The sequence below is a fragment of the Syngnathoides biaculeatus genome, chromosome 4 (assembly GCF_019802595.1).
Source record: "Syngnathoides biaculeatus isolate LvHL_M chromosome 4, ASM1980259v1, whole genome shotgun sequence".
Taxonomy (NCBI): Eukaryota; Metazoa; Chordata; class Actinopteri; order Syngnathiformes; family Syngnathidae; genus Syngnathoides; species Syngnathoides biaculeatus.
The window spans coordinates 22,832,047-22,855,582 of record NC_084643.1 but is presented as its reverse complement, the minus strand read 5'-3'; the positions used below and the strand labels follow the sequence as shown (position 1 = coordinate 22,855,582).

At 39.5% G+C, this 23,536-nt stretch overlaps 1 protein-coding gene across 2 annotated transcripts; it reads left to right on the top strand.

The window, feature by feature from the left end:
* Positions 1–131: 131 nt before the first annotated feature.
* Positions 132–23,458, top strand: LOC133499624 (mothers against decapentaplegic homolog 2). 2 transcript variants are annotated; one of them, XM_061817842.1, is made up of 11 exons: positions 132–371; positions 1,260–1,617; positions 5,723–5,812; positions 5,988–6,181; positions 11,507–11,641; positions 13,395–13,469; positions 13,809–13,862; positions 13,958–14,170; positions 15,103–15,240; positions 21,248–21,392; positions 21,672–23,458. In XM_061817842.1, the coding sequence occupies exons 2-11, from the start codon at positions 1,382–1,384 to the stop codon at positions 21,793–21,795; spliced, it is 1,404 nt and encodes a 467-aa protein (XP_061673826.1). In that variant the 5' UTR covers positions 132–371; positions 1,260–1,381; the 3' UTR covers positions 21,796–23,458. The 2 variants fall into 2 exon arrangements, with proteins under 2 accessions (XP_061673826.1, XP_061673827.1); XM_061817843.1 differs by lacking the exon at positions 132–371 and adding an exon at positions 472–628.
* The last annotated feature ends 78 nt before the right edge of the window (positions 23,459–23,536 follow it).

Genomic DNA, 23,536 nt, shown 5'->3' with positions numbered 1-23,536 from the left:
CATATTAATAGTTTTGTCTTGTTTTATCAGAAGCTACAAATTAATTAGTCATTGTTCTACTTCCAACCCATTCGACCTACCCCTAATAAACTCTTTTCCACCCATTCGAAACATTTTACTTTAAAAGGAGAAACGTCATCACGTAACGAGGGTGGATTATAGGCTGTTGTGTACCAATCACGTGTTGTCCTTTTCCGGTCTACCTAACATGGCTAACTCGGTTCGTTTTGCACTGTTAGCAACTTAAGAAAAGCTGTCAAGTTTTCTCAAATTCAGCGGAGGTGTCATATTACCCATCATTTTATTCAATGTATTTGTTTATTTGACCGTCTGCCTTTCTACTTCTGCGGGACGTTAGGGTTTCATACTTGGTGAGTAGTGCAACGCTTAGCTGTTTTCTCCCACCCACCAAGACTTTAAAGGATGCTGTTTTGTGTGTGTGTGTGTGTGTGGGGGGGGGGGGGGCTCTTGCTCCGCTAGCCAGCGGAATCTGAAGCGTAGTGTATAACAGTTCCTTCGTGATGTTAACAGATTGTTGGAACCTTTTACTCTATTTCAGCAAAAATCACATTTCATGGCTGGCCATAATTACAACTTGTTCGTACCACCCATGAAACGACGTTATATAGTAAGTAGTGTGTGTGAATTAAAATGAGTTCCCAAATTAACTTGAGGTAGTACAAGCTCAGTGGACTGTTGCGCATAGCTTTTTTTCCCCCTTCCGTGGATGACGACAAAAGGATTTTTGATAACAAGCTGGCAGCTAGCCGACAGTTATGCTAACATTAGCTCACCGAGCCAGAAGCTAGTCACCACACAAAATTATTTTCTAATAGCTTGGTTAAGTCTCCGCGTATTCGTAGGTTTTCTCCTTGGGAACAAGGGGAAAACATTTCACAATTGGTGCTAGCGGCGCGCTTCATGTGCTTTAAAGCGAGAAGCCCCCCCCAACAGGTCGCTAAATGTCGGCCTAATAAAGTGTTATTGTTGGAGATGCTCGTTGTCTCAAATGTCACCCGTTGTGCACACTTTATTTGTAAGCACTCATCTCCATGGTTAATGATCCATAACGCGTTGTGGTGAGGTGGGATTGTAATGGTTTTGAGGAACACGTGAGCTAACTTTGTACACTCTCAAATTTAAGTGTTAAGCTAGCAGTTCTGCAGTTACCGACAAGACCGCGTTGAGAGAAATTATAGTTTCTCTGTAATTATTATTTTTCTTTTGAATGATGTGGATTTCTGTGTGTCCTGCAATAGATCTGGGTTCATCTCCTGACTGTTTTGGAGGGGGCTCCAACGATAACGGGCCCAAATTGTAGCAAGAGGTCCCTCTTCTTGTATACTGAGTCCTCTGGAGACTTCTGGGTTGTGAACCCAAGATGTCATCCATCTTGCCCTTTACTCCTCCTGTAGTGAAGAGGCTTTTGGGCTGGAAGAAGTCAACCAACGGACCAGGTGGCGCGGGTGGGGGTGAACAGAATGGCCAAGAAGAGAAATGGTGCGAGAAGGCTGTGAAGAGTTTAGTGAAGAAGCTCAAGAAGACAGGGCAGCTAGATGAACTGGAGAAAGCTATTACCACGCAGAACTGCAACACCAAGTGTGTCACCATCCCCAGGTATAAGTACTGTATCAGATGTGATTATTTGTAGGCAACATTCAAAAAAGTATGTAAAAGTCTTAGTTGAGAGACATTCCTTCTATCAGCTTGCAGCCTTGATGACCAGATTCCTGTTCAGTGGGAACACTGATAGGGTGGCAAAGACCAGTTCAGATGTTTGTACGTCTCAAGATAACATGTAGGTTATCGGCTGAGAATTATTTAAGACCTCACTGTTATCTTTGTAGAAGTACAGTGGCTGTCTTAATGTGAATGAGCATCTCTTGTTTAGGAATGTGTGCTTACTACAAATAACCACAAAATACAAGATTAAGACCTTGCCACTATTGGCTATACTTTACACTCTCTCTCTCTCTCTCTCTCTCTCACACACACACACACGCACACAGTGAAGAAAATAAGTATTTGAACACCCTGCTATATTGCAAGTTCTCCCACTTAGAAATCACAGAGGGGTCTGAAATTTTCATCATAGGTGCATGTCCACTGTGAGAGAGATAATCTAAAAAGATAAATCCAGAAATCATAATGTATGATTTTTTTTTTTAATGATTTGTTTGTGTGATACAGCTGCAAATAAGTATTTGAACAGCCAAGAAAACAATGTTAATATTTGGTACAGTAGCTTTTGTTTGCAAATACAGAGGTCTTTCCTGTAGTTGTTCACCAGGTTTGCACATCCTGCAGGAAGGATTTTGGCCCACTCCTCCACACAGCTCTCTAGATCAAACAGGTTTCTGGGCTGTCGCTGAGGAACACAAAGTTTCAGCTCCCGCCAAACATTTTCTGCTGGGTTTAGGTCTGGAGACTGGCCAGGCCACGCCAGAACCTTGATATGCTTCTGATGGAACCTTTCCTTGGTTTTCCTGGCTGTGTGTTTCAGGTCATTGTCATGTTAAAACACCCAGCTACAACCTATCTTCAATGCTCTGACTGAGGGAAAGAGGTTGTTCCCCAAAATCTCACAATACATGGCTGTGGTCATCCTCTCCTTAATACAGTGCAGTTGTCCTGTACCATGTGCAGAAAAACACCCCCAAAGCATGATGCTACCACCCTCATGCTTCACAGTAGGGATGGAACTCATCATTCATCTTCCTTCAAACACAGTGGAATTATGACCAAAAAGTTCAATTTTGGTCTCATCTGACCACAAAACCTCCCATGACTCGTCTGTACCATCCAAATGGTCATTGGCAAACTTAAGACACACCTTGACATGTGCTGCTTTAAGCAAGGCAACCTTCCGTGCCTTCCATCATTTCAAACCATGAGGTCTTAGTGTATTACCATTAGTCACCCTTGAAACGGTTGTCCCAGCTCTTTTCGGGTCATTGAGTCCTGTTGTGTAATCCTGGGGTAATTCCTCATCTTTCTAAGGATCATTGAGACCCCACAAGGTGATATCTTGCATGGGACTACACTCCGATTGAGATTGACCCTCATGTTTAGCTTCTTCCATTTTCTAATCATTGTTTCAACAGTGGACCTTGTTTCACCACGCTGCTTGGCAATTTCTCCGTAGCCCTTTCCTGCTGTGTTGAGTTGTACAATTTTGTCTCTGGTGTCTTTGGACAGCTCTTTGGTCTTGGCCATGTGACAAGTTTGAGTCTTACTGATTGTATGGTGTGTACAAAGTGTCTTTATGCAGCTAATGGCCTTACACAGGTGGATCTGATTCAGGGTAATACATGGAGTGGATGTGGACTAACAGGTCTTTGAGGGTCAGAATTCTACCTGATAGAGAGGTGTTCAAATACTTATTTGCAGCGGTATCACACAAATAAATCGTTAAAAATAATACATTGTGACTTCTGGATTTTTCTTTTTAGATTATCTCTCACAGTGGACAAGCACCTACAATAAAAATTTCAGACCCCTCCAGGATTTCTAAGTGGGAGAACTTGCAATATAGCAGGGTGCTCAAATACTTATTTTCTGTGCAATACTACTCATAAGACACTTCATAGCAACGCTGTTGTAATTTTCACTCAGAAAAATGTTTCTCTGCTTGCATCAGCCCAGTCAATGTCACACCTCTGAGAGCCATATACCCCCACCATAATTGGTTGGGTCGTCAGCTCTGCACACAACACTGTAAAAGTGCCATCCATGTTAAACTCGAGGGCTGCACTAACGCACTTTCATATTAAGGTGGAAGCCACAAATGATCATGTTGCGGTCCCCAAATGGGTCGTGGGCCGCCGGTTTGAGACCCCTGTTTTTCATGAACCAAAAATAATGGGACAATTGGCTGCTCACCTGTTCCATAGCCTGGTGTGTGTGTAATTCCCTCATTATCCTATTTGCAAGATTGAAAAAAGGTCAAGAGATCATTTCAACTTTATTTGCATATGAAATTCATTGCTGTTGACTCTCAACATGAGAGGGGAAGACGTGTCACTATCAGTGAAACAAGCCAACAACGGATTGAAAAATCAAAACCAACCCATCAAAGAGATGCCCTAAACTTAGTTGGGCCAAATCAACTGTTTGCAACATTCTTCCCTTCATCCAACAATTTTTTTTGTACCAGTTATCTTCACTTGGGTCACGGACATGCTTGGAAGCTATCCCAGCTGACTCTCAGCAAGAGGTGGGGGGACACCATGAACTGGTCACAAGGGAATTGAAAAAGATTCACCAGTGAGCTCGTCCTCACCTGAAAACAACCATGGTGGTAATATAAAGAATTATTTCCTTTGTGAAGGGGAAAAAAAAAAAAAAACTTTCACAAAGCTAGCCAACTCAAAAACCCTGTCGTTGAGCCTCAAAAAAGGAAGTCCAGATTAGAATTTGCTTAAAAAAAACTAAGACTTTGCAGTTTTACAACATCCTATAGACAAATGAGGTAAAGATCAGCTACAAAAGTGATAGGAAGATGATAGACACTTAAACAGTTCATGATCCAAAAAAATATCAGCTCAGCAATGTACTGTGGTGGTGCTACTGTCATAGCATGTGCATGTAAAGTACAACTGTCAATGTAACTTGTCCCCTTTTTATTGATGTGAGACATGACGAGCAACAGGATGCATTCTGAAGGATTTTGGTTGATATCTGGTCATATTCTGTCAAATGCTTCAGAACCCATTTGTACAGTACTACAGTGCACATGTACAATGAACCAAAGCAGACTGAAAATGAAACCAGATTTTTTTTTTTTTTTTTTTTTTTTTTTTAATGCCAAGTCAAATGTAATACAATTGCCAAGTGAATCTCCTGATCTGAATCAGATTGAACATGTATTTGTAGATGACCTTTTTAATTTTCTCCCCCAAAGACCTGGAAGACTCTGCAACAAAAACGGTAGTAAAACTCATTTTGTTAATCCCAATATTGTTGTTTTATAAAGTTAGTGACCGATACTGTACATGATTGCTGCATCTCTTTTCTGCCAATGAATCTTTATTATATCTTGTGCCATGTAATGAATGTATTTAACCATATCATGTATACTGTGTTGTCTTTGTGTTTACTTTCTTTTTGCTTTGTTTTACTCTGCATCCAAGTCTGCATTACAAATCGGACTCTGTTCTGAATCCGCCTTATGGAGAACGTCACGTGATAGCTGAGTTTCTTTTGTAAGATATGCTAATGAGGAGTTTGAAGCTAAATTTGCAAAATTTGTTTTTTCTTTCCAGCTGGTGTCTTTGGACAAAAGATAAACATGTATAGTGAACCCCCGCACATTTGCTGATTACGTGTATCTGATTTTATCTTCGTTTTTCTTTAAACCCCCCCCCTCCCATTTTTTTTTGTGATAGAAACTAACCCTGAAAACATAGTTAATGGAGGATTGTCAATGCTTCTTTGATAATTTGGTGGGTTTAAGTCCCAAAGCAATTATCTGTGAATTTTCAGTTTGTGGTCTGCCCAATCCCTTCTACCTTTTTAAAAAAAAAAAAAGACATTGTAGCTGTTAAAGATGCATGCTATGTCATGAACCCCTTTGCCATTCAACAAGTCAACGAAGTACTTTTACACGTTTTGTCAAATGTGAAAGTAGGTTGTGTATATACCCTATTGCTTTTCTTGGATAACTAAAGCTTAAATAAATAAGTTAGTTAATCATTTACATTGTACTTTTTTTCATGCACAGCAATTGCTCAGAAATATGGGGACTAAGTACACCAAATACGATAGAACAGTGGGATACATCAGGCCTTTACAGCTATTCTGACCAAACAAGGTGACCATTCTCAACACTTCACTGACACTATATGTATCTTTGCCATGTCATAATTATTGCCTTAAATGATAGTCAATGAAAACACCTTTGTTTGATTACCATCACCACGCAATCTAATCTTGTATTAATTTCCTTTGTGCATTTCTCATCCCTCTTTCTTTTGCCCTCAATTTAGATCCCTTGATGGGCGCTTGCAGGTCTCCCACAGGAAAGGGCTTCCCCATGTTATCTATTGCCGTTTGTGGCGTTGGCCAGACCTTCACAGCCACCATGAATTGCGTGCTATCGAGGCCTGTGAGTATGCCTTTCACCCCAAGAAGGATGAGGTCTGCATCAACCCATACCATTATCAAAGGGTAGAGACCCCAGGTAAGATGGCTTCATATTATCATTTGTATCACATGTACACAAACAACTTGTTCATTTAATTTCTCCTCATTTCCCCTTATCACATTTTTTTTCTACTGAACATTGTTTTATATTTAATCCGTGAACTGTGGCCTGACCAAGAGTCTCCAACCTTTTATGTTAAGTTGAGTTTTGTGTTAAGTGCTGCAAGGCAATCGACAAACCTGACTCGCTTACACCAGTTCTGTCGGGAGGAATGGGCCAGTGTTCAGCAGAGTACTGTCAGAAGCTTGTGAAAGGTTCAGGAGTTGGTTGACATGATAATTCGGAGAAAGGTGTATATACTTTATTGTGCATCCAAGAGAACAAGTGGAAAGGAAATAAGTCTAGAAGTTCAGGGGCCTGACTTAAATTATTTTACCATGGCGTAGAGGTTATTTTAAAGGAAGCATTAGCTAAGAATGTCTTTAAGGCGAAGACTGAGATTGAGGTGAACCTGAAGTGAGAGATTAACATTAACTCTATCCTTAAAAAAAAAAATAGCAAGTGACGTACTCAGGTTTCCCATGTCTCCGGGAAAAAAGAACAGCGCTCCAGCAAGACATAGAAAATGTCAAAGCAAAACAAAGAATAATGAAGAGCAGTAAGATGCAAACGAAATGGCAGTGTGTGCAGAATAAAACAGGACTTCACATTACTCTCCAAATGCAATGCTTATCGCAAAAGTGTGGCTGAGAAAAAGGAAGAGCTACAAGCTGTAGCCAAAATGTTGAAAGATCTGCAGGAGAGTGTCAAAAAGCTACAGTAACTTTTTTTTTTTTTTTTTTTTTTCCCCCCTCCCAAGAGGAACATTTTAATTGACATGGCATTGCTTTTTTATATTGACTGTTTTGAACTGCAGGATAGAATTTTATTTTGATATTTGTATCTTTATTTTTGCTGTGATTTAGATTTTTACTTTAAGGATACAGGTGTCACATGCACAAAGTAAACCGTACTGTAAACTAAATACAATAAGGAAACCGATTAACTAAAGGAAATTGTTTTGGTCATTTATCGAACACATGAAAATATTTTGTGGAGAAAATACGAGAGTGAGAGGAATAAACATTGAAGTACTCTGGTGAAATGTTCAATTGTAGAAAATAACACTTCTCCCAAGCTTGTTGAGGTTACTAGTGTATTTTGTGATAACTTGACTCGCTCTGGAGAAGCTGAAAATGTCCTGGAAATTTTCAAGAAAAGAGTGGGAACCCTGGTACTTCTTGCGGCTTCTGAGGAACCACGGCCTGTCACAAGAGCTACTGAGACAGTTCTGCACAGCGGTTATCCAATCAGTACTGCAGTCACTCACATTTGGAAAAATGTACAGGTGTGGTCAGTCATGCCATAGATATAAAGTCACAGGTGCGATTAGGGATGGAATCTCAAGACCTTAAAATAACTTACTGAGTTGTTATACCACAGTATGTAATTGTTACCTAATACCATAATCATAATTTATTGCACAGAGACAGACATTTTAAAGAGGTCAGTAGACATGAAATTTCAAAACTAAGTATTCATAAAATCAAATCATTTTATTTCATCCTGATGTATTGTTAGTCTAGTGTAATTTACAGCGCATTCTATTGTCAATCCATTGAAAGCTAGCAGTAGATGATCTGTATCTTGCTAAAGCATGGAGAGGAGAAACATTTTCAACTTCAAGATAACGCGGTACCACGGGAGAAAAATGACCGTTCGCATTTAGATATATGGACAGACTAGTCTAATGTTAGAACTTAGATCAAGTCAAAGAAAATCACGATCTCATATTTACTATAGTTATATTCAAGAAAATAATTATTTGAACACTGCTAATATTGCAAGTTCTCCTACTTAGAAATCATGGAGTGGTCTGAAATTTTCATCATAGGTGCATGTCCACTGTGAGAGAGATAATCTAAAATGAAAAATCCAGAAATCACAATGATTTTTTTTTTAAACGATTTGTGTTACAGCTGCAAATAACTATTTGAACCCCTGTCTTATCAGCTAGAATTCTGACCCTCAAAGACCTGTTCGTCTGCCTTTAAAAGTCCACCTCCATTCCATGTATTATCCTGAATCAGATGCACCTGTGTGATGTCGTTAGCTGCATAAAGACACCTGTCCACCCCATACAATCGGTAAGACTCAAACTTGTAACATGGCCAAGACCAAAGAGCTGTCCAAAGACACGAGAAAACAAAGTTGTACAACTCCACACGGCTGGAGAGGGCTACGGAGAAATTGCCAAGCAGCTTGGTTAAAAAAGGTCCACTGTTAGAGCAATCATTAGAAAATGGAAGAAGCTAAACATGACAGTCAATCTCAATCAAAGTGGAGCCCCATGATATCACCTCATGGGGTCTCAATGATCCTTAGAAAGGTGAGGAATCAGCCCACGACTACACGACAGGACTTGGTCAATGACCTGAAAAGAGCTGGGACCACCGTTTCCAAGGTGACTGTTGGTAATACACTAAGACATCATGGTTTGAAATCATGCATGGCACGGAAGGTTCCCCTGCTTAAACCAGCACATGTCAAGGCCCGTCTTAAGTTTGCCAATGACCATTTGGATGGTACAGAGGAGTCATGGGAAAAGGTTTTGTGGTCAGATGAGACCAAAATGGAACTTTTTGGTCATAATTCCGCAAACTGTGTTTGGAGGAAGACGAATGATGAAAGAGACTGTCAGGAGAATACTTGGGATAGCTTCTGATGGCAAATGTGAGAAGTAGACTTGGTGGTGGAACCTCAAAAGTACAGGAAATAATACAAGAGGTTAGCGACAAAGTGGTACACTGAGAGAACCAATACGTTGAGATGTGACTTAGGGCAAAGGTAGAAGTGTCTTAAGGAAGAGGCATATGAGGACATGTGCACCAAGTTGGACACTAAAGAACAAGAAAAGGATCTCTACAGGTTGGCCAGACAGATGGCTAATGATGTGAAAATGTTTAACAGCGCTCTTGCAACATGCAGCAAGACAATGATCTGAAACACACCAACAAGTCCACCTCTGAATGGCACAAAAAAATAAGACCAAGTTATGGTTTTGGAGTGGCCAAGTCAAAGGCTGGGTTTAAATCGAGTTGAGATGCTGTGGTTTGACCCTAAATGGGCAGTTAATGCTAGAGAACTCTTTTAATTAGCAGCGTTGAAATAATTCTGCAAAAAAGACTGGGACAAAGTTCTTCCAGAGCGATTGGAAAGACTCTCCAATTATCACAAATACTTTATTTCAGTTAATGGTGCCGAGGGTGGCACAACCCGTTATTAGCTTCTGGAAGCAGTTAATTTTTCAAAGATTGTCAGAAGGGTTTGGCATTTATTTATTTATTGTACCTTTTTTTTTTTTTTTTTTTTTTTTTTTTTTTTAGTAGATTTCAGTTGCCTTCTGAAAACTGCATTTTGTACTTCCCAGGCTTGCCTCTGAGTGACATTAAAATCACTTTGATTTGATACCTTTCTGTGTGATAGAAAAAAACTGAAATCAGGAAGGGGGCGCATACTTTTTCACACACTTTGTTCAAGCACAGCATTTAAAACAGGGGTGTTCAATGCGTTTCGAGGCAGTTTCGGTTGATCGCGATGAAGTCTTGAAAAGAAAAAAGACAAGCCTTTTTTTTTTTTTTTTTTTTTTAACTTTAGTTCACTGCCCATGTGCAAACGACACTACAGGAAAATACGCTGTCAGTGAGTCGCCCCCCCCCCCCATTTTAAGATCTCGCTTAAGAAATCTTAAACATGAGTATGGATGCTGCAGTAAAGTAAAAAAACATCACTTTCATATAGAATGGGGGAGGTGGACAATTTTTTTTTTTTTTTTTTTTTTTTTTTAAACGATTTTTTAAGCGCGTTTGCCTCGTCTCCCAGTGTAGTGAAATGTGGAACGGCATTGTCGAACTGTTTATGGAAAATACTGCACCAACATTCCGCCATAAACCAAACTGAGAATGAGAAAAGTGAGCGAACTATAATCCCAACTGGCCTCACAGCAGTCTCTTTTCACACAGTATAGTTCAACAGCGAAAGCCACCACCATCGTTTCTAGGTTTGTCGCATTACACATAAGAGGCATAGCTGACTCGTTGTTCTGATCTTTTAAAAATAAGGCAGAAATATTATCTTCAATAAAATCAATGCAGCTGTAAAGGAGTATAGTTACACGGCGCCATTAAACCATGGCTGATGTGTGGAAGGACATCGGAGATTGTGTTTGTTGCCCTGCAGTTGGACGAATCCACTGACGTGAGTGACAGCCCAGGTGTGCATTTTCATTCGTATGGTGTTTATTGATCATCGTGAACTCGGATAGTTACAAAAAAATGTTTGAACTTTAATTATGTTGTGTAATATTGGCTCATGCGGTTATGCAAGGCACACAAGCATACATTTACACAAAGAATCCTCAGTATACTTTAAAATATGTTTTGCATTTTTGTAGTGGGTAGATCTTTGTGACTTGGGCATTCTATTTCATCATTTGTCATTCTTAAAAAAAAAAAAAAAGTGTCACCCTCCCAGTCAATCACGAGAGGCAGGATGCTTGAGAAGTAGATCTTGGGGTAAAAAAGTCTGGGCACCCCTGATTTACAAGCTCAATTTCGGACTCTTATGAATGTTCCACAATGTACTTCTTTTGCTCATCCACAGTTCAGAAGATTATACCTTTTTATCTTGAAAAATGTTTTTGAATGTTTATATTGGACATTAATAAAACAAGAAACAGTGAAACACTGAACATCTGTTTTCCTTGCTCACAAAGGAGTGAGAAGTCTACATATTAAATCCCATTCCTTATCCATATTCTATTTATGTAGCGCTTCTGCTTTAATAACACTAATTATAAAAGTAATCCTAGTGAACAAAGGGTGCTATTTGAGATAAATACCGGTACTAAGGTCATTACAAAGACTCTCATAAGAGAGCCAACGATAACAAAACGCAAAGTACCAAGTAATAGTAAACGTAAATTTTGAACACCTAGTGACTGTCTGCCAACCCTGTTTTATCTCTTTATCCTTTTGAAAATTTTATTTGGTTTGTGAAGTATTTTCATCCCTCACTAAAATCTTTCTATAGTCTCAACCTACAGAATGAAAGTATTTCTGTTTGCGCAAACATGCCCCACCCCCTACACACATGCGCACACACACACTTAGTCTAATTTACAGAGTAGTTTCAGGATCCTTATTGTTAACACTGTTTTTGTGTGTGACCCAAGTGTTAGTGTTTTTCTTTTAAATCATTTTAAAATGAAAAGTAGTAAATTTGAAGATACTAACTGAACTCTTAACTTTCCCATTCTCGCAGTTCTGCCTCCAGTTCTTGTGCCAAGACATTCTGAAATTCTGACAGAGTTGCCGCCTCTGGATGACTACACACATTCCATACCTGAGAACACAAACTTTCCTGCGGGAATTGATCCTCCAAATAACTATATACCAGGTGAAGTTACTGACATATCAATTTTATTTAGTGTTTTAAAAAAAAAAAAAATCAATCCCCCAACCCTATATGTGCCTTTTTTGTTATATGGGCTACACAGATATTAAAGGTCTAAGCCAGAGAAAATATATTTTGTCCATTGTACAAATGTAGCTAAAATTTCATTAAAAAAATATTTAAATTCTCAACACAACAGAAATGAAATAAATTGGCGTCAAAGTCAGTCTCAAGATTTTGTTCGATATTTCACTTAGATTCGGCAAATTCCGTAACTCCCCGGAATGTGACGTCACGGCAAGACAACATTTAGCCAGAGAGTGGAAAAAGCTAGCAATGATAATGAGGAAGTGTGTTGCATACGTCAAACGCTGACGGAGTCTCCTTACATGAATGGCCGAAAGATGAACTGAGCGGACCAGGTTTGTGAAGACAAAGTGGGGGGATTGGACTTACAAATCAAAGTGGACAGTAATATGTTCCAAGCATTTCACGGAGGACAGCTTCGAAAACCCGGTACAGCGTTCACTTGTCTTCGGTAGCAAGTAAGTAAATAAGTGTTGAATTGTTTAGTATTGACAAGTATCTACCTCGTTTTAAGTGTAAGTACAATACCGATACAGATGTATATGTCAGCTAATATCCGTATCCATGTGATGTTTAGGAGGTGACAAAATTTGGACACTGTATAAAATTAGTGTACTGTTGAGGTCTCCTGAAATTTGACTATGGCAGTGTGTGCTCTCGAGTGTTGGGTGCATTATTTAAAATACGGGCTAAATCTTTAATCGCAGAACGATACCAAAGATTTAGATTTTTGTTTTACGCCAACTCAGTCACTAGTACAACAAACGACTCAATGTTGTGTGCAAGCAGCATCAGATGTTTAAAGGTGTTTGAATTTGATTTATTTTGTCAACAAGGTGTACGTAGATTTCTTGAGGCACCTACCAATCTGTTTTGAGTGCGAAGTTCCACAACTTCGTTAGGTCTCGCCGAATCATGTCCTTGATGTATTTGACGCTCAGTCACACCGGTTCCAACACATATGGTTGAATTACACCTGTGTGGGATGTTTTTCGAATATGGGAAGTATAAGAAAATTCCTCCTTCAGTTCCTATCTCTTCCACAGAGCAATCTGTAGATTATTGGTTGTTTGTCACTATGCCGAATAGGGGCATACATCTATCCTAGGTGTTATAGGTTGGTTCCCTTGTCTATGTTCTAGTTATTTACCTGCGGCAGTCTATGTGTAGGCGCTCACTCTGTTCCATGTCCTCTGAGTTCGATAAACGCTTGTTGCTTCGGAAACTCTTGTGATCTCTTATGCATGCACAAGAAGCCAGTAGCATTTGCACATTCCATAAAAACTTCATCACTGCTCTCTATCTTCTCTTGATCCCACTCGCGTGTATGATTGTCTGTGTAGGAAGCCATTTCTGTACTGGGGTTGTCTTTCCATAATGTCACACGGAAGCAGCTTCAACAGAGCCTTGGTTTGAAATAGACATCGGTGGCATTAATATTACAAATGTTTTATTTTATATTTTTTAATGAAAAATTAGCTACATTTGTGTGATATATAAGTCCTCTGGATCAGCTTTCAATTCAAATATACCTTCCAAACCAATCAAAGTAAATACATTTTCCCTTTTTTTTTTTTTTTTTTTAAAAGTACTTGTCATTTTGTTTAATGACAGTGCATGATTTTGTCTCAATTCTTAACGTCTTATGGGCTGTCTTCCCAACAAATAGAAACACCTCCACCTGGCTACATCAGTGAGGATGGGGAGGCCAGTGATCAACAGATGAATCAAAGCATGGATACAGGTACCACAGATTAGTTTTAAGACACCATTTCCATTCTTTGAATGATTTCATAACATCTTTTTCACCTCATTTTGATGCTGAAAAAAGTAGTAAAGCAGATTCGGGGGGGGGGGGGAGACAGCGCAACTACAATTTTTTCATCATGCTAATAAGAACCCATTTGTTTCGTATAGCACTGTACATTGGTCTCGTTTATTTTGTTTATTTTCTTCTCGCCTGGTTTTAAATGTGAGTTTGCTTGGCACGTGAAACAGTCTCCTTTTTCATTACATATCAAAGAACTCGTCTTTTGCTGGTGATTGCTTGTGTGAAACTAAGCTTTATATTTCCTTTTGCCAGGTTCTCCAGCAGAGATGTCTCCAAGCACTCTGTCACCTGTCAATCACAGTATGGGTAAGACAGAGATCCACCTTAGCTTATAAATTATCAATATTTTTATAACTGTCATATCTGAACATTATGAGGATCTTTGTACTCTCTCGATACAGACCTACAACCAGTGACTTACTCAGAACCAGCCTTTTGGTGCTCAATAGCCTACTACGAGCTCAACCAACGTGTAGGAGAGACGTTCCACGCCTCACAGCCCTCGTTGACTGTGGATGGGTTTACAGACCCCTCAAACTCTGAGCGATTCTGCTTGGGCCTGCTGTCAAATGTCAACAGGAATGCCACAGTGGAAATGACGCGAAGGCATATAGGTAAGACACAGCTTCGGGCACAGAAATCTATCTTTTGACCAAATAATTTCCCCTTTTGAAAAAACATTTACCAATTTATCAAATTTTAGTCATTCTTGCCTTTTCTAGTTTATCCATGAATCACTTTTCTACCGCTTATCTGGGGTCAGGTTGCAGGGGCAGTAGCTTAGGCAAGGAAGCCCAGACTTCACTCTCCCCAGCCACTTCCTCTTGCTCTTCTGAGGGGATCCTGAGGTGTTCTCAGGCTAGCTGAGAGACTTTGTCTCTCCAGCGAGTCCTCGGTCGCGCCCGGAACACCTCACCAGGGAGGTGTCCAGAAGGCATCCATCCTAAACAGATGCCTGCCGCACCTCATATGGCTACTCTCAATGCGGCGTGGTAAAGAGTCCAATCCCTCTCAAGAGGACTGATACCAGATCTCAAGGTCACATGGAGTTGAGTCTGACTCTTGTCGATTCGGAACTTCTTGACATCACAAATCAGCCCTGGCTCCTTTCCTACTGAAAAGGTGACATTCCATGACCCAAAAGGAACTTTTTGTAGCTGGGGATCAGATTGCCAAGGTCCCAGCCTATGGCCACTCCCCAGTTCACCAAATCCATATGGACCCTCCCACTCGTGGTGAGCCTAGCCAATTGCTTACCTTCCAGCCCCACCACCATCAAGAGGGGGCCCCAGTGACTTGTGTCCAGGCAACCGAAACTGGCTTCGTTCATGTTTTTATCATCATTGGGTTTTTTGGAACTGTGCTTTGTCTGGTCCCTCACTTGGGACCTTTCTGCCATTGGTGACCCTGCCAGGGGCATAAAGCCCGAGACCTCTTCTCTCCTTGGATAATTGGTACACACAAACTTCCACCCCGATAAGGTGACTGCTCCAGGAAGAACTTTAGGAGTTTATAAGAGGTTATATTTTTGGTTTTGTGTATACAGGAAGAGGAGTTAGACTCTACTACATTGGTGGGGAAGTGTTTGCTGAGTGCCTGAGTGATAGCGCCATCTTTGTCCAGAGTCCAAATTGCAATCAGCGGTATGGATGGCATCCAGCTACAGTGTGTAAAATTCCACCAGGTAACAAGTTCAATCTCTGTCCTATTATCATTTCCTAGGTTCTAGTTTGAGCACCGGTTTCCATTTTATTCAAAATCCAAGATATTTCAAGAAATTTTCAGTTTAAGTTGTACTTGTCTATTTTTTAATCTTAAATTGTTGGTACCCCCTGTTAATAAAACAGACAAAAAGACTGTGGTCACAAAAAATTACTTTCATCTAGCAGTGCATGATATTGGTTCTAAAATTTTATTCATTAGAATTAAAAATTTTGAACCACGTTAACTGGTCCAAAAAACAAGCTACTTCATATTCCTTTTTTTTTTTTTTTTTTTTTTTTCAATTTGTTGATGGCAAGCTATTACCCTCAAATATAGCACCTATTCAGTCCACAGTAGTAGCCAACTGCACTTTACACTCTAGAATCTCAGAAACCTTGGGAAAAACTTGCTTGGTGTTTTTTTTTTTTTTTTTTTTTTTTTTTTTTTTTTTTTTTTTTTAAAACACCCCCTTCCCCAGTGGTTACGGAAAATATTCAGACCCCCTTCAAAATTTTCACCATTTTGGACCCATTTGCTAAAATCATTTAATATTTTTCATGTTTATATACACACAACACCCCATATTGACAGAAAAAAATTGAATTATTGAAATGTTTGTAGATTAAAAAAAGAACCTGACAAATCACAGTGCCATTAGTATTCAGTTTGCTCAGTATTTAGTAGAACCACTCTTTTGAGCTAATTCAGCTATAAGTATTTTAGGAAACGATGCTCCAAGTCTTTTTTCACACCTGGATTTAGGGATACTCTGCAATTCCATCTTGCAGATTTAGTATCTCAAAGATGATCAGGAAAAAATTGACAACACCTGAGTTAAATGTGTCTCAGCAAAGAGTCTGAAAATGTATGACTGTAATTAGTTTTTTTTTTTCCTGTCATCGGGTGGTGTGTATTCATTATTGAGGGTGGGGTGGGGGGGTTTAAATCACGAGTAGAAATACATAGATATTGAAAGACGTCGCTTTTCTGTAGTCTTGACCAGTGTTCCCTATAAGATGCACCACTGCGCACTTGTCCCACGCACAGCGCACATGAAAACCGATCAGCGCAGTGAACCACAACCTGACGTCTTTTTTTTTTTTTTTTTTTTTTTTTTTAAACACGGAAGCACACGATCTCCTAACAACAAACTGCTGCTCAGCCTACTTCTACTTCCTAGTTTACCTGACACCGCTCTTAAAGGGGTACACTCATAATTACAAACAGAACACACACCTGCAACTTTATATCTGCGGACATGACTGACCACATGCATACATTTTTCAAATGTGTGTGACTGGAGTCTGAATACTGACTGTACCTTACATACTCACTGTTGTGTTGAATGGTGAATGTTGGTGGACAGAGACATTTACAGTGCCTTGTGAAAGTATTCGGCCCCCTTGAACTTTTCAACCTTTCGCCACATTTCAGTCTTCAAACAAAGATATGGAATTAACATTTTTTTTTTTTTTTGCCGAGAATCAACAACAAGTGGGACACAATCATAAAGTGGAGCGAAATTTATTCGATATTTTAAACTTTTTTTGACAAATAAAAACCTGCAAACTGGGGTGTGCAATATTATTCGGCCCCCTTGCATTAATACTTTGTAGCGCCATTTTTTGCTGGAATTACAGCTGCAAGTCGCTTGGGGTATGTCTCTATCAGTTTTATGCATGGAGAGACTGAAATTCCCAGTCCATTCTTCCTTGCAAAACAGCTCAAGCTCAGTGAGGTTAGATGAACAGCAGTCTTCAGCTCTACCCACAGATTCTTGATTGAATTCAGGACTGGACTTTGTCTTGGCCATTCTAACACCTGGATACGTTTATTTGTGAACCATTCCATTGTAGATTTGGCTTCATATTTTGGATTATTGTCCTGTTGGAAGATAAATCTCTGTCTCAGTCTCAGGTCTTGCAGACTCAACAGGTTTTCTTCCGGAATGGTCCTGTGTTTGGCTCCATTCATCGTCTCATCAATTTTAACCATCTTCCCTGTCCCTGGTGAAGAGAAGCAAGCCCAAACCATGAGGCTGCCACTACCTTGTTTGACAGTGGGGATGGTGCTTTCAGGGTGATGAGCTGTGTTGCTTTTATGCCAAACGTATTGTTTTGCATTGTGGCCAAAACGTTCGATTTTGTTTCATCTGACCAGAGCACCTTCTTCCACATATTTGGTGTGTCCCCCAGGTGGCTTGTGGCAAACTTTAAAGGAGACTTTTTATGGATATCTTTGAGAAATGGCTTTCTTCTTGCCACTCTTCCATAAAGGGACAAATTTGTGCAGTGTATGACTGTGGTCCTATGAACGGACTCTCCCACCTCAGCTGTAGATATCTGCAGTTCATCTAGAGTGATCATGGGCCTCTTGGCTGGATCTGTGATCACTCTTCTCCTTGTTCGAGGTCAAAGTTTAGAGGGTCTTGGTAGATTTGCAGTGGTCGGATACTTCTTCCATTTCAATATAATTGCTTGCACAGTGCTCCTTGAGACGTTTAAAGCTTGGGAAACCTTTTTGTATGCAAATTCGGCTTTAAACTTCTCCAAAACACTGTCGGACCTGCCTAGTGTGTTCCACGGTCTTTATGATGCTCTCTGCACTTTAAACAGAACCTTGAGACTATCACAGAGCAGATGCATTTATACGGAGACTTGATTACACACAGGGGGATCCCATGTATCATCAGTCAACATTGGATCATTCAGAGATCCTTACTGAACGTCTGGAGTGAGTTTGCTGCACTGAAAGTAAAGGGGGTGAATAATATTACACGTCCCATTTTTTTCAGTTTTTATTTAAGTATAAAATATCCAATAAATTTCATTCTAACTTCATGATTGTGTCCCACTTGTTGATTCTTGACAAAAAATGAATTTTTTTTTTTTGTTTTGTTTTGTTTTTTTTTTTTTTTGAAGCCTGAAATGTGGCGAAAGGTTCAAAGGGCCGAATACTTTAACACGGCACTGTAAGTCACTCCAGAGATGCTCAATTGGGTTTAAGTCAGGGCTCTGGGGGAGCCCATTCAAGAACAGTGACTGAGTTGGTCCGAAGCCACTCATTTGTTATTGTAGCTTTGTGCTTAGGGTCATTACCCTGTTGGAAGGTGAACCTTCACTCCAGTTTTAGGTTCTGAACGCTCTGGAACTTTTCTTTCTGGATATTCCTGTACTTCACTGTATTTATTTTTTTCTCATTGCAAAAACACCCCGCAGTATACTGCCCCATTTTTTTTAATTTCCGCATCTTTAAAATAACAAATGTATTTTTAAATAAATATTGTTGTGTATAAAAATATAAAAGAACTATTTTTATAAACTGTACTTACCTTGGAGGTAAGATGACTTTTGGTAACATAAGATACTGGTGGAGGGTGGAGAAGGCAGATGGAGGATGTTTGTGGAGGAGGTGGTTTCTCGGTCACTTTCACTTAGTCCCTTTTCACTATCTCTGAACTTAATTTCAACAATTCCCCCCCCCCCCCACTTGTGCTGAACATATTTTGTATCATTTCACTAAGCTACTTGACGTAATGTTAATTTACACTTGGATGATCTTAGTTGCTAATGTCTACCCCCCCCCCCACCCCATTGTGCTTAATTATATTCGGGTTGTTTCTCTTGCATAACTTTGGCCTTTTGTACAATTCATTCTTCTGTGTCAATGGATGGCCATTGAAAGGAATACTCCGCTGAGGAATAAAAGCCTTAATCGATATGTCATATATGTACTGTACCTTGAAAATTTGAAGTTAATTCAATATTGATATTTGAGAAGATTATCAGTAATTATGAATTTTCATGGGCGCTGCCATTTTGGAGAGTCACATGACCTACTTCCGCGGTTGTGACGTATTCTGTCCGTAAACAAAAAATCATGGCTGATTTATAGTGTAATCACCACCATTGGACACGTGAAAATGCCCTACTGTATCGCAAAATTTTGCCATAATTCGGTTAGAAATAATCCGAGGAAGGCTCTGTGGCATATTCTGCCCAATAAGAAAAAGAAACATTTAAGGACCCAGTGGCTATCTAAGTGTGGTCGCCCTGAGCCGTACAACATAAGTACAGGTGTATTTGCGTATTTAAGGCCAACACTTTGAGTACAATAAGTCTCTGAATTATTTTAAATAACATGATGATGTTGCTAACCAATGATAAGCCTACTTCTTACCATAAATGCGACTTCTTGTGCTTCATACATCATGCAGGCATTGAGATTTCCATCTGTTAATTGTGAACATAATTCAATTTGATTTGCCATCATGATGGTACGATGGTGAACGGTTCTTGCCAACAAAGGTGTGTCTTGTATTCGTTTATCTTGTCTTTAGGCAAAGTTGGAAAAATGTTGATTGGCAATGTCGAATACGAATGCTTTGGCATACTCCCCATCTGTGAATTTAAACACACAGCAGAACCCTCCCTCTACACAAAAGGGTGTCCATTCTTGTTGTTCTGTACTTTTTTTTTTTTTTTTTTTTTTTTTTTTTCCTCCTTTGAGCATCCTTTTGCCAATGGTTTCCATAATTATGGTTCCGGCACGATCAGCGCTTCACTGTTCTTCGCCGGTGGTTCGTTAGCTAGTCAGACTCGGCGTCATTCCCATCCAAATATTCACCATTATTTACAGCCACAGGTTCAAATCTGTATGGACGTATTCCTCTGTCTTCCCGATCAACCGATACTCCTATTTCTTCATACGATGAGGATAAATGTGAGAAATCAGCGCTGTCCATGATTGTGTATTCTTTTGTTTGCGCACAGGAGACGTCACTTTCTGTTTAAGTCATGTGACTCGCCAAAATGGCAGCGCCCATGAAAATTTGTAATTGCAGATAAAAAAATCTTTCAAAACACCATTAAATGATATTGGATTAATCGCAATTTTTCAAGGTACAGTCCATATGACATGACCTATCTGATTAAGGCTTTTCATTGTTCAGTGGAGTATTCCTTTTAAAAAAAAAAAAAAAAAAAAACCTGTCCAAGAAGGTTTGTTTGTGCCTTTTTTTTGACTGTTTCTGAAAAGTGTAAGGCACATATCATTACATAGCACCAAACCACAACCAGTTGCAACTTTTTCTGGATGTTTCTTCCCAACAAAATCCAGAACGTTCTCCTTTGTCTCGGTGATTGAGATAAGCCCCTCCTCTGTCTCCTCATCAGAACTTTCACTCCACACCTCTTATGCTGCTGCATCTGTCGCTCCTTTAATTCCTTCGTCGTCAGCTCTGTAGTTTAAATAATTTTCAAGCCGTTGGCTGGCATTATTAACTTGATGTATTCCTTCTGCTTGAGAATCGTACGTATTGAAATACAATAACTGTAATTATGAGTGTACGCTTTTAAGAGCGGAGAGGGGGGCAGCCTAAAACCGACAAGGCAGGCGACTGTGTCGGAGCAGCAGCTCGTTAAAGCGTTCGGTGTGTGGTGCTGAAGGGTTGAATAAAAAGCAACAAAAACCTAGTGGTGACTCCTTTTCCTCATTGCCCTTTGCCGAGGGCATTCCAATATGATTGACGTAGAACGGTCATAACTCTTTTCCAAGTCACTTACTTGTACACCCGGTTCATGTTTTCCTATTATTTCATATCCATCGACATCATCCTCTTCTTCTCACTGCTTTCCTTAACAATTGCTTTCTTGGGCTGCATGGTTGAAAATTCACTTGTACTAAATGAAAAATAGTAAAATGCATGCACAGCTGGACAGAGATGCACAAACGGAAAGACAGCGTGATGGTCGAAAAGATGAGTGGAACCTGTGCATTTCAGCATCTTAATCGCAGCAACATCTACCGAAAGTTGTTCGTATGTCAAATCCTGGCTCGCAGGACAAAGCAAAAAATATTCTGGCAGCTGTATCTTGCAAAACTTGTAAGTCAAGGTACCACTGTATTTGGTATATTTAGGTAATTTATTCTCATATCAAATGCCTGCTCGTTAATCTTTTTTTTTCTGTATTTTATTTTTCCCTTAGGTTGTAATTTAAAAATCTTTAACAATCAGGAATTTGCAGCTCTCCTGGCCCAGTCCGTTAACCAGGGATTTGAAGCGGTGTACCAACTCACTAGGATGTGCACTATCCGCATGAGCTTTGTCAAAGGCTGGGGAGCAGAATACAGGTGATTATATCACTTCATATGTCAGCCAATATGAAGCTGCTGAAATAAACGGATTTGGTAAATTGAAACTGTTTCTATATACCATGGGTGTATTTTACCTCAAAGTTCACATCTCATCCATTGGTAACTCTAGCCAGTTTTGCACACTGGAGAGTATGTCTTTACAGTATCGCTAGTTTAATAGCTCAATCCCAATGTTCACTTTTGAAGTAGAATTGTAATGCATGTGTCCACACAATGAACTGTAGTTCCATTAATTTTTGATTCCTTGTTTCACAGGAGGCAGACTGTCACAAGCACTCCATGCTGGATTGAGTTGCATTTGAATGGTCCTCTTCAGTGGCTAGACAAGGTGTTGACTCAGATGGGTTCCCCTTCTGCTCGCTGTTCCAGTATGTCCTAAACAACAATGGAATCCCACACTCTCCAAAAAGAAAATGTTAAAGATCAGTTCCAAAATTTAAGTCCATTCATGGAAATCCAAGCAGAATGACGTTTGTCCATTTAATAGTATTTGTTACACTGCGCCACAGACCTCAAAATGTGTACACGCACCTCTACAGATGGACAGCCTTCAGGAAAGAATTTGGCACTTTGTTAGTCATCTTTCTCATGCACCTTGTTAAATTGCTTTTCCCCAAATCATGTATTAGAACTACTTGTGGTAAAAAAAAAAATTAAATGTAAAGTGTTTTTGTCCAGGAAGTAGAAAATGCCAAAAACGTCAGAATTCTTCTCAGTTGATGATGGCTTGTGTGCTAAATGTTTTGCTCTGGACCTCGCCTCAATTGGTGGTCTGAGCATGTTTTCATTTCTTGAAGAAATATTGCCCATGTTTTGTGAGGGTTCAGGTGGCTGAGTGAAGGTGGCAGTGGAATGGAACTTTTATAAAATTTTAATGAAATCAACCTCACTGTACCCAAGACTTGAACCCCCCCCCCCTCTTTTTTTGTTTTTTGTTTTTAAACTTGTGTCGTTATAAGACACCACTTAACTGACAAATACGAATGTTGGTTTGAAAATCCAAAAACCCTAAACAAACTGAAAGATCAGTATGTTTATTTTTTTTTTTGTCATTATATGGCAGTATTTGTCCATGGTGAAGTCCACTTGCATTCAACATAGAGCCTGGTTTACAAACTATGCTTTCAGGTGTGCACTTGGCAGGGACCAGAAAGTATATCAGCTATTAGCGAAAGCTTCTTTTTGTCTTTATGACATAACACTCTCTGAGGAGAGGCATTTAATAGTCTCATCAAGATTATTTGAAGGTATCAATGAGTATTGATCATTGGTTTTAGCCTATATCCCAATTTTTTTGCTACTTTTTTCTATTATCATGTATTTTTATATATAAATCTACTTAAAATGTTCTGTCATTTACACTTTCTATTAAAGTAATATTTTCAACAACACAGCTGTCTGTAAAACTGACCTGGAGGGCCGGGCTCATTCCTTTCATTTGGCCTAAAAGGTTCAGCTGGAATAACCATTTGCAGCTCTGTCTTGTGGCGGGGGGAGAGACTGTATTCGCAACTTGGCATTGGCTGATTTAGTGCTTCACAAAGACCATGATAATAGCATTTTGTGCTTTGTCAAGATTCAGCTGGCTAGCATTGACTTTCAGAATGTTCTCAGAAAGTTGGGAGGTCACATTCTTTTTGAAAAGTGCTCATGTGCCCCCTTAATGGGACATTTGGTGTTAAGTGTATTGTATTTGTTCTGTCTATAAAATAGTAATACAACACTTATTTGCGCTTCCCTTATTGTCACTATGTTGCGAGTGCAAATTTAACATGCTCCCCACCCTTGATGTAAATGTAATCACTTTGAGGCACTAGTGATTGTACTATAAGTGTACCTACCTAGTGACTTTTTGGCTCGGAAGTGAAGTGAACCATGTGTTAGGAGGGTCCAGTGTTACATTTTATCTTTTGCCAACAAAATATGAATGTGAAAACAGACCTTACAAAAACTGATGTGGACCATACATACAAACAATAGTACAGTATTTGTATTTCACAATTTTTTGCAAAGCAGTCAATACAGTAGATGTTGCAATTTTACCAGTAGAGCAGTTTTTGTTGTTTTGTTTTTTCACCATAAGCTTCTCAGGCGTGGGCCATTTTATGCAGACTCAATAA

Coding starts and splice junctions, on each gene's coding strand:
- LOC133499624 (XM_061817842.1), top strand. CDS start 1,382: ATGTCATCCATCTTGCCCTTTACTCCTCCTGTAGTGAAGAGGCTTTTG. Junction 1,618..5,722: donor AAGTGTGTCACCATCCCCAG/GTATAAGTACTG, acceptor TTTCATGCACAG/CAATTGCTCAGAAATATGGG. Junction 15,241..21,247: donor AGTGTGTAAAATTCCACCAG/GTAACAAGTTCA, acceptor TTTTTCCCTTAG/GTTGTAATTTAAAAATCTTT.